General features: G+C 43.3%; 1 protein-coding gene across 1 annotated transcript in view; it reads right to left on the bottom strand.

Moving 5' to 3' along the window:
- sri (sorcin) overlaps positions 1-11,039 on the bottom strand; it is a 36,767-nt gene extending 25,728 nt beyond the window's left edge. The window contains exons 1-4 of the mRNA XM_083638027.1: positions 10,768-11,039; positions 4,188-4,253; positions 3,315-3,384; positions 984-1,027 (exon numbers count right to left, since the gene is read on the bottom strand). Of these exons, the coding sequence (XP_083494153.1) occupies positions 984-1,027; positions 3,315-3,384; positions 4,188-4,253; positions 10,768-10,815 (228 nt within the window). The 5' untranslated portion in view covers positions 10,816-11,039. The remainder of the gene's footprint in view (positions 1-983; positions 1,028-3,314; positions 3,385-4,187; positions 4,254-10,767) is intronic.
- Positions 11,040-11,427: the final 388 nt, after the last annotated feature.

Genomic DNA, 11,427 nt, shown 5'->3' on the forward strand with positions numbered 1-11,427 from the left:
TTGCCATCTTCAAGTTGCATTCAGTGATGTTTTTGTGTTCAAATAAGTGTTAAATGGCTCTATATTCTGACAGCAATTACTGAAATAGAGTGTTTGGTCAGTAACTTGGAACTCCCAACCACCCGCTGTACTCTGTCTCTCTCCTGTAGCCCTGCAGGCAGAGTGGACGTATCTCCGCAAGCGTAAGTCGTAGAGAGTCAGTGGTGACGGCGTTGGATTCTGGGTGAAAAAATACATATAGTCCTTTATAGGCATCATGATCTGACCTTGAGTTTCCCAGAAAATGTAAACATTTCTCTGATTGGATAGTGGGAGGTAAAAAAAAGGAAAAAATATAAATCTACTCGCGGACCACTAGGGGGTGCCCGTGGACCACTGTTTGAGAAACACTGCTTTAGAGTAAATAAAACCTTGTTGTGTGGATTGCCTAGATCTTATTAAATTGTGGACATTTATTCATTGCCACTTATTAGACACTATTTCTGATGATAAAATGAGCGTAAAAAGCAAAACACAGAATTCAGTCAAATTCAAAGGGGAAAAAAATAATTTGGGATTTGTTGCTTTTTTCTCCGTTGTACCGTATTTGTACCGAACCGTGACCCCGAAACCGAGGTACGTACCGAACCGTGACTTTTGTGTACCGTGACACCCCTACTGTATTGTGATACCACCGTTATCGAGGGCCAAGTATCGTGATAGTATCGCGAATTACGCTGCGATTCCCACCCCTAGTGGAGGGCAGGCACAGTGTGCCAGAGCCTCACCTCCTCCTCACTCTGATTCCCACTCTCCTTTTCTTAGCTCTTATTGAGTTTCTTTCCTTGGCACTTCTCTCTTCTCACTTCGCACAGTTTATCTACCCTACTGTCCTCTCACTAACGCCCCCCTGTCAATCTGGCAAGCCTCTCTGAATGGGCTGATGGGCCTGTCAATCACTCTGCCGACCGAGCCTCTCTGATTGGCTGATGGGTGAAGGATACATCCAGCATGTTGATCATCAGTCTGCAGGTCTCCAGGCTGAAGGCTGGAAGGAAACACACATACATTCACTCTGGAGTGAACCCCATCCCTGACTGCTTTCACATGCTGGATTACAATCAAATTCAATTCAAATACAATCAAACGTGAGACGAAGGAGGAGCCCGGCCTGGAGTCACCCACAGGGCCTTAGACCCTCCATGCACCGAAGGGTCTTTAAATACTGCGGTGTAGGACTAACTCTATTGCAGCGGATTGGGCATGATCAACGCCTTCCAACGTTGCAGACAGAGTAGGAAGGCTGATCCGTGAGCGGCTGCTTCTGGGATGCGGGTCAGGGTCTTAATCGGCCTCGGCTGGGTCTACTGGGCGAGGGTGTATGATGTGTGACAGACCCGAAACACCTCACGACCCCAGTTAACATCACTGATGACGCGTCCCAGCGCATGCTGTAGTATGTATTTTAAACATAGAATCCTGGCTCACCTGGCCAGTAACACTTAGGAATAGACTAGGTGACAACCGAGTATAGTTTGGTGACAAGCTGGAGAGACAGTTGACGGTTGGAGAGACGGCATCCGGTACGGGATGGGTTTAGCACCCCAGCCTGGCTCTCTCGTGAGGGAGAAATCCACAAACGCTACGGATCAGCCTCCTGAAAATCTGTGCAAAGTTCGGCACGGCCTGGGGTCCTTCAGGCTAGAGCGAGGTGCTCGGCGCAGGCGAATGACGTGCAGCTCATTCGCCTGCGCCGAGCACCTTACGACCCCAGCTAACATCACTGATGACGCGTCCCAGGGCATGCTGTAGTATGTATTTTAAACAACAAACAATTTGTTTAGAGTTTGATGTATTTTAACAAAACAAGGCAATGTCTATTCTGTAGGTGGAGCTACACATTTACATTTAGTTGCCTGAACTGAACCATTCGCTAATGTTGAAAATGTCATGTCCAATTCATGTTTTTGTCACAAATCCAATCCCTGATGGAGGAGACAATTTTCACATAATTCTTGTCCACAGCACGACGTTTAGGAGTCTCTGCTCCTTTCACAACCTTTTGGGGTAGAACAACTTGCAGTGTGTTTCTGCCTTTAACTGATATGTGACATGGTAGTGTTTAAGTGATATGTGACATGGTACAGTGTTTAACTGATATGTGACATGGTACAGTGTTTAACTGATATGTGACATGGTACAGTGTTTAACTGATATGTGACATGGTACAGTGTTTAACTGATATGTGACATGGTACAGTGTTTAACTGATATGTGACATGGTACAGTGTAGGGATGGGCATCGAATTTCGAATTTTCGAAATAATCGTTGTTATTATCAAGGTCGACTTTTATTATTGAAAGTCGAAAATTCGTTTATTGAAAAAAAAAAAAAAAAAAAAAATTGGGTGAGTGAAATGTTGCATTGTCTCCCCTGATTCTAAGTATAGTCGAATCGCTTGGTTTGAGCAAGTAAAACAATTTTTATAAGCAACCTCTCCCTCTTCATGGGATTTCATCCGCCATTCATTTTTCCATAAACCTTGCTTAAAATGCTTATAAAAATTGTTTTACTTGCTCAAACCAAGCGATTCGACTATAGGTAGAATCAGGGGAGACAATGCAACATTTCACTCACAAAAAAATAATAAAAAAAAATTACATTTTTTTTTTTTTTTCGAATTTCGATTAAAAGTCGACTTTGGCCAGCGAATTTCGAATAGTGTTTTTGCTAGAAATGCCCATCCCTAGTACAGTGTTTAACTGATATGTGACATGGTACAGTGTTTAACTGATATGTGACATGGTACAGTGTTTAACTGATATGTGACATGGTACAGTGTTTAACTGATATGTGACATGGTACAGTGTTTAACTGATATGTGACATGGTACAGTGTTTAACTGATATGTGACATGGTACAGTGTTTAACTGATATGTGACATAGTACAGTTTTTAACTGATATGTGACATAGTACAGTGTTTAACTGATATGTGACATAGTACAGTGTTTAACTGATATGTGACATAGTACAGTGTTTAACTGATATGTGACATAGTACAGTTTTTAACTGATATGTGACATAGTACAGTGTTTAACTGATATGTGACATGGTACAGTGTTTAACTGATATGTGACATGGTACAGTGTTTAACTGATATGTGACATGGTACAGTGTTTAACTGATATGTGACATGGTACAGTGTTTAACTGATATGTGACATGGTACAGTGTTTAACTGATATGTGACATGGTACAGTGTTTAACTGATATGTGACATGGTACGGTTTTTAACTGATATGTGACATGGTGGTACTGTGTTTTTTTGCTCTTACGTTTGTAGCCACCAGTGAAGCCAGCCTGTGTGAGACATTGCTGCAGCTCCTCTGCTGATATCTGCCCGTCCTGTTAGAGTCAGGAAGACAGACAGTCAGACAGACAGACAGTCAGACAGACAGACAGACAGACAGACAGTCAGACAGACAGACAGACAGACAGACAGACAGACAGGCAGACAGAACATACAGTGTGACTGTATAGCCAGGTACCAGACAGAGCTGCACAAAGAATGAGAAACTGTCAAAATCCCAATGTCAACTATTGTAGCTCACAGATTGACAGAAGAGAATTTCCCTACAGAGATCAATGAAGTCTCACATTGAATTGTGAGATGCTGCAGTTTTTTTTAAATGCTGGAAACAAAGGTGTATTGTGCGGTTTCCGAAACAAGACACTGTGGTTCTGTTTGCAAAATCATTGGCCGACAAATATCCTGCATTTTATTCAAACTAAGCAAATCACCATGTCGTCCCCAAAGCGGATGCCCAGCAGCACCAAGCACTTTAGAATCAAAACTCACATTTAACAATCTGAAAGACTAACACATGCTGGGTGGAAACAGTGGGCCATATCTTACGCCCAGTGCAAGTGCAAAGGGCAATGGTTACCTTTGCTAGATTGTAGCACTCAAAATCTCCTTTTATTCTTCTTTTTATTACCACTGGGTTGCTGAAACATGCCCTTTGATGTACTGACAAAGTGGTAATTCAAAGAAAAAAAGGGAGATTTTGAGTGCCAGAAACTAGCAAAGATAACGCTTGCTCTTGCACTGGGCACAAGATATGGCCCAGGGTAAAAAAACAAGGATAGTGTATTAATGATAGGCTGAATAATACTGTGATGAAATGAGGTTTGTTTGAGGTCATTACCTGTCCAGCTACAGCTGTAAAATATCCATAGAGAGGATCCTGCTGCTGCCCAGGGAAGCCTCCATACTGAGGGACAGACAGAGTGAAGAAGGTGACGCATACCAGGCAGAGCAGACACAAAAACATTCACTAAAGTGCCCTATTCTGGGGTCCAAAATGTGACTCACTCATTTGACTAGTTTGCATCCCTAGAGAGACAGGGTCAACTTGATCATCTGTAGACTTTTAAACTGAGGAAAGATCCAAAACGTGGCAGAAGAAAGCTCAGCAGGCCAAAAATATAACAATGAAGAAAAAAGGAGCTTTCTTGGATACTTGTAGCAAATGTAATCATGAATTAGAGTACATGTGTAACGAAAGACAATTTAACTGTACATCTTCATACAGACACCGGGGCAGAAAACGCAGCGCGTTTCAATGTCACTGGTCTTCGTCAGGCTGTATTCGCCTTATGTAGAAGAGACAGTCTGGCTTGAGAGACTAACAGGAAGTGTGAACACAATCAGAACTGATTGTGTTCACACTTCCTGTGGCAGAGCTTATCCCCGCAGCCTGCTTCCAGTGAGTCCCACTAACTTTGACCAGAGATGATCTCTGGTTTGAGCAGGTAAAACTGCCGGCGTTTTGAACAGGAAGTCATAACACAAACGGGTCAAGTGGGCGGGGCTACATAATAGGGGTGTGCCGATTAATCGTTTTTTAGATGCATCGCGATGAGTCACGTGACGATTAAAATCGATTCACAATGTTCGATTATCGATTTGCAAAAAATTGCAAAAAAATTTTTTTGCTTTATTTGCAAAAAATACGGTATTTCGCCCGGAAAGCAGTTCCTTAACTGTAAAACGAGACCAAAACCGAAGTACTGGAAACTGGAATCACTGAAGAAAGCATGCAGGGTGGCTGTAACATGTGATGCGTGGACTTCAGTCGCAACTGAAGATAATGGAGGTACATTTGTTTGTTTACTTTAATTAATGGATACTGACAAATATACCTTGCTTAAAAAAAATCCTGTTTGGTGAAAAAGATGCATCGAAAATCGTGATTAATCGTAATAATCGTAATAATCGTTTAATAATAGAATCGTAGCACCCTTAATCGTAATCGAATCGAATCGTGAGGTGCCTAAGGTGGCACACCCCTACTACATAAGGTGAATAGGCTGGGTGTGGGCTGCCGCAACCCGTAGACTACATGACTTTTAAACTGAAGAATGTAAACTGAAGAATGTTGGTGTGATTTTTCAGCGTGTGCGTGTCCTGTGTCGCGGGAGGGCAAAGTCCAATGTCTAATAGGGATGCACCATATGAAAATTTTGGCTGATACCGATAACCGATATTAACATTGCTGTTATTTTGCTCATCGGACGATACCGATGTGTATAAATCGTGGATCCCTAATGTTTGTGCAAACGTTTGACTCAATTAGCTGATCTCATGTAAAGCTCATAAACAAAACAACGCATCAGTGATACACACGTCTTGTGTGCCATTCATCAAAGAACAATTACATGTTGTTGCCCACATACTTTGCATAGTTTACCAGCACTTACCCAATGTGTGTGTGTGGGTGTCCCAGCCTATTGAGAAGACCTTGATTGAGTTGACCTGATTGGGTGTGGGTGTGCGTGCGTGCGTGCGTGTGTGTGTGTGTGTGTGTGTGTGTGTGTGTGTGTGCGTGCGCACGTGTGTACTACAGGCATTCTGTAAGACCCCCACCCTTCCTCTCTTGGCTGTCATCCAAAACTGAATTCCATAGGAAACTCAAAATGGAACTCTAAAGCTAGGCTACTAATCCTAAATTAAATTGGTAACACTTTATTTGGATAGTCCGCCTACAGAGTCCACAGAGTATTTGTAACATAGTAGATAGTCCGCCTACAGAGTCCACAGAGTATTTGTAACATAGTAGATAGTCCGCCTACAGAGTCCACAGAGTATCTGTAAGATAGTAGATAGTCCGCCTACAGAGTCCACAGAGTATCTGTAAGATAGTAGATAGTCCGCCTACAGAGAGTCCACAGAGTATCTGTAAGATAGTAGATAGTCCGCCTACAGAGTCCACAGAGTATTTGTAACATAGTAGATAGTCCGCCTACACAGAGTCTACAGAGTATTTGTAACATAGTAGATAGTCCGCCTACAGAGTCCACAGAGTATTTGTAACATAGTAGATAGTCCGCCTACACAGAGTCTACAGAGTATTTGTAACATAGTAGATAGTCCGCCTACACAGAGTCTACAGAGTATTTGTAACATAGTAGATAGTCCGCCTACAGAGTCCACAGAGTATTTGTAACATAGTAGATAGTCCACCTACACAGAGTCTACAGCAGTGGTAGCCAACCAGTCGCCCGCGGGGTGGCGCTGTGTCGCCCGCAAGCCACGTTCAGAAAAATGTAAAAAAAAAAAAAAAAAAAAAATTTTTTTTTTTTTTTTTACACAAACAAGACAAAACAGACAAACAGGCTCAGCCACAGGGGAAAGAAAGAAAAAACAAAAAAACGAAACAAAAAAATATAATCAGAAAAATTAATTTTTTATTTGTTTTTCTCCTCCCTTCCCACAATAACACACAAATGTAGAAAATAATTTGTTTAACAATGCATACGTTTTAAAAACGTTTATTGTCTGTGTATAATTTATTGTCTGTGTATAATTAATTATTGATTAACTATTCTGATCCGCCTGGGCTGGGGTCAAAGTTTAGTTTTACGTTACGTCACTACGTCATTCACTCTGCGACAGTGCGACTGCCAGCTGCCAATGATTATATCAGTCTGCTAAGCTAAATGATGGAACGCAAGAACAATGGCAGAAAAGTGAAAGAAAAAACATTACCAATTTCAAGAGGAGTGGGAGGAAGAGTTCTTCTTCACAACAGTGAAAGAAAAGAGTGTATGTCTCGATTAAATGCATAATACTCATTATTTAAAGGTAAATCGAGCAAATTTCAACAGGTAGCCCCCGACATGACTCTCTACCCTTCAGGTAGCCCTCGACCTCAAAAAGGTTGGTGACCCCTGGTCTACAGAGTATTTGTAACATAGTAGATAGTCCGCCTACACAGAGTCTACAGAGTATTTGTAACATAGTAGATAGTCCGCCTACAGAGTCCACAGAGTATTTGTAACATAGTAGATAGTCCACCTACACAGAGTCTACAGAGTATTTGTAACATAGTAGATAGTCCACCTACACAGAGTCTACAGAGTATTTGTAACATTTCAACAGCTTATTAGTTGACATTCAACAATTCAACTGTTTGGCTTTGTCTGTAGATGTTGTTTTAACAGATTATTAATTGAGATTCTACAAACAGATTCTGTTTGCTTCCCGTTCCACACACCTGCACCTAGGGATGGGTATCGTTTCATATTTTTCGATACCGGTGCTAAAACGATACTTCTAAAACGGTACCGGTGCCTAAACGGTGCCTGAAACGGTAGTTAAAGCCAGTTACGGAAGCCAGTAATTTAGCTGGTGCTGTTAAAATGATACTGCTTCATGAAACAACCGTTTAAAAGCAGTCTTTCCACAGCCTGTGCTGAATTTACAGCAGGGTGTGTTTGATCTCACTATCATGGTGCACCGCTTGCACGCGGCGAGCAAACACATGCAGTCACACGGAGACGGCGGCTCAGTTGGTGAACAACGCAAATCCAGCGCACCTGGGAAGCAAAACATGTCATGAAATACTCAAACTCCCAAGGTTCCTGTTGGCACTAGGAAGCTTCTCCTGTCCTCAATACAGCACAGGCTGTGGAAAGACTGCTTTTAAACGGTTGTTTCACGCAGCAGTATCATTTTAACAGCACCGGCTAAATTACTGGCTTCCGTAGGAGGACTATCATATCTTCGGATCTGCAATCGGACGTCGGAGCCGGGTAGGAGAGGGTTTGGAACAGCCTTTCCCCCTTATACGAGGGATCAGCCGAGCAGCATTTTGGTAAACAAACCGCATCACTGGGTGGCAACGGCAATAGAACCCTATGGAGCCTGACCGTGTATTCCATTGCACTCGGAATTTCGGAAAAAATGACCTCCGACAGGGAAAAGTGCAATGGAACGGTCATTCAAGACGGAATTCCAAGTCGGAAACTCGGGCAGCATCCACCAAGCGAGATAGACACTCTGACGTCAAAATCAACATGGTGGTGCACAAATAGACATACACAGTGATAAGTGAGCAGTTACGTTTCACTTGATGTAGTGTTTGTGTTATGAGGCAACTTTTAGTTGCCATTTCGATTCCCATACAGTTGATTTGTGCTTGATAGAAGCATGCGGTAGCCTACTAGCCGTCCATGTTTGTATTTTTCCGTGCAATTGCACTCGAACACATTAGGCTCTTTCACACCGGCCTTGAAAGCCGAAAAATGCACGGAAAATAGGATTCGCGCCTCCGATGTGAAAGTCATGAACGCGCGTTGGTGGATAATTGTTTTACGCCTTTTGTCCCGCCACGGTAGGTAGTCACAGCACCGGGTTACCTGGCAACCCGCCTCCACTTGAAAGCGTCGTCGCAGCGAGCCGGAAAAAAAAAAGCGAATGGTCAGCTCATTCATAAAAAAATTACAGGGGAAATCACCTCATGTAGCAAGAAAGTGCACGAGTGAAAGTAAAAAAAGTAGCCTATACAATCATGACTGCAGGGACGCCAGGAGGAATGCTCTGTGTGGCTAGGCTTTATGCTCAAACGATGTTGACATTTGTAGGTAAAATTAACGGATATAATAAGCTTCAGAGGGCTATAGCTGTCTGTGGCGAGTTGGTCTGAGGATATTCCCTCTCGAAATCAGCTCTGTGCATTCCCTTACAAAAACTACTAAGGTTAAGTAGTCATGTGCATTTATAGCCTATACTATTCCCCCGACGAACGTTATGCAGACTGCAGCTGTTTGATATGCGGGCGTAGTCTTTCAGAACGGAGTACGGACGCTAATTAGGTTACTTAATGGGAATAATTTGCTTTACACAAAAACGGAACCAAAAGATAAGAATTAGCCTTGTACCTAATAGGCTACATGATGGTGCATGATGCATCCATAAAGTCGATCAGATGAATATTGAAAGCCTGGTTACTAGGGGTGCACCAATCGATCGGCAAGCAATCTGTATCGGCCGATATTGACCTCAAATATGCGATCGGCGATCGGCAATTCTTTTATCTAATTTTTTTTTTTTTTTAATAAAAAAAAAGCCCTATCACTAATCAGGCTTTCCAACGATATAAAATACAATGCCAATTGGTATTATTAAAGGGGCTAAATAATCGACCTAAAATAACGTTTCCAAACTTTCTTTGAGGAGTTTATATATCGGTGATCGGTAATCGGTGATCGGTCGATGATCGGTTGGGCAGATATTTCCCATAGGCGATCGGCAATCGGTGATCGATGGCAAAAAACGTGATCGGTGCACCCCTACTGGTTACCATGCTGCATGTGGACAACACATTACACAAGGAATTACACAAGGTGACACCATATCCATCTGCTTAGTCAGTGAATTTACTTCTATGAAATGTGTTGTATAAATAAAGTTGGCTTTCCTTGAATGCAATTCATGCAACACTTCGCTGCCAGAAAGTCGGCAGATGCACACCGCGGCGGAGCCCGTTTTGATATTAAGGCGAGTCCGCCCACCATGCGAGTGGTGCTCGCCTTTCAATCCGGGAGCGGGGGATTTCACCTGAAAGTACACTGCAGGACGGGAATGTGGCCGTGCTGCTTGGCTCTGTGTGAAAGCAATTTCTGTGGCGAGGCTGCAGGCATTGCGGGACTCCTAAACTTCAATTTTTGCGCGATCTGTGTGTGAAATAGCCTATTAAGAGTGGAACACGGAAATACTGCGTCAGAACTTCTGACACCCGACTTTCAATGGAAGGCACCATGAGTGCCGGCGCGAGGCTTGAGTGTCTGACTCTAGCCGGATAACTCTGTTTACATTTTAAAAACTGCACAGTTCACACAAATTTAACACGACATGTATATATTATGCATCAAACTCTTGAGCTACTTCTGCTCTCACTCAGAATGTCAAAATATAAGCGATGTGATGTAGCCTATAGTTCTGCGGTGGGGTTCCACATTTCTGGGTGCCAAGTGACGAGTATAGTAGCAGGGTCACTTTATGAGCAGGATAAAGCCAGCAACAATTTTAGGGTGCGGTTGTTTTAGGGGGTTAGGTTTAGGGTCTGGGTTAGGGGTAAAGTCGCTAAACCGGAAGTCAAATTGTGGGAGATTGTTGCTCACTTCACGGAGATCACGTTATGGGGCTAAAGGTTACACTGAAATAAAACATCTAAAAGCAAAAATCAGATGGGGGGCCTGGGCCAAACCGTATCAAATGACGGTATGTGGTCTAATTTGTCAGGTTGTGGGTCCTAGACGTGAAAAAGTTTGAGAAGCCTGAGTCCTATAGTAAATTAACAAATGGACACAGGCCTTGTTTTGGAATGATACCCCAATCGTGTCAAGAAACTTCCGCAGCCGCCTCGGGGCGGTGGCCGGTGGACACGGGCTATTTCTACGTTAATATATAACAGTATCATGTTTTAACATGTCTTAACTCACGCCTCCTGGGTGTCCGCCCGGGGGAGCGCCGTATCCTGGATATGCCATGTCTCTGGTTAAAACAGCAAAGAAACGGCAGTGGCTTTCCAACAGGAACAGCGGTCTCTGTCCTCAACGGCCGCTTCTTCCTGATTTGAACGAACAGGGTGTGTTCGGTTCGGTTACAAAGTGAGGCGGGTGGAAAATGTGGATTATCAGGGAAAACAACAACACACAGAGCAGAGTGGACACAGGCAGGCCAGTGTCAAATGAGCAGGAACTGTCTTCTTCTTCCTCTTTTGATTGCCGGCAGACTAGGCACGGGTTGGTGCATTGCTGCCTCACACTGTTATAACTACGTCACTGCACATTGACCTATATCCTCTGATACAGGTCTGTAGCATCGACTTATCAATGGTCTGTAGCTACAAGGAAGCGAACTACTTCCCTAACACTATTTCTGGAATGCCTGTGGCCCAATTCCAATCCGCCCCCTAAAGACTCAAGCCCTGAACCCTCAGTCCCTCTAATGGCCGCCATCTGAAAGTGGTTGAGTCATCAAGTGTGGAAGGGATCCACATTGGATAAATAGGAGGATTGGGACAGCAGAGCCCTTTGCACTGATGTTGACTCTGGCAGGTTTGGGGTTCGCTATATATTGTTTATTGTCAAGACGCTTTG

The sequence above is a fragment of the Poromitra crassiceps genome (genome assembly GCF_964638095.1).
Source record: "Poromitra crassiceps genome assembly, chromosome: 1".
NCBI lineage: Eukaryota > Metazoa > Chordata > Actinopteri > Beryciformes > Melamphaidae > Poromitra > Poromitra crassiceps.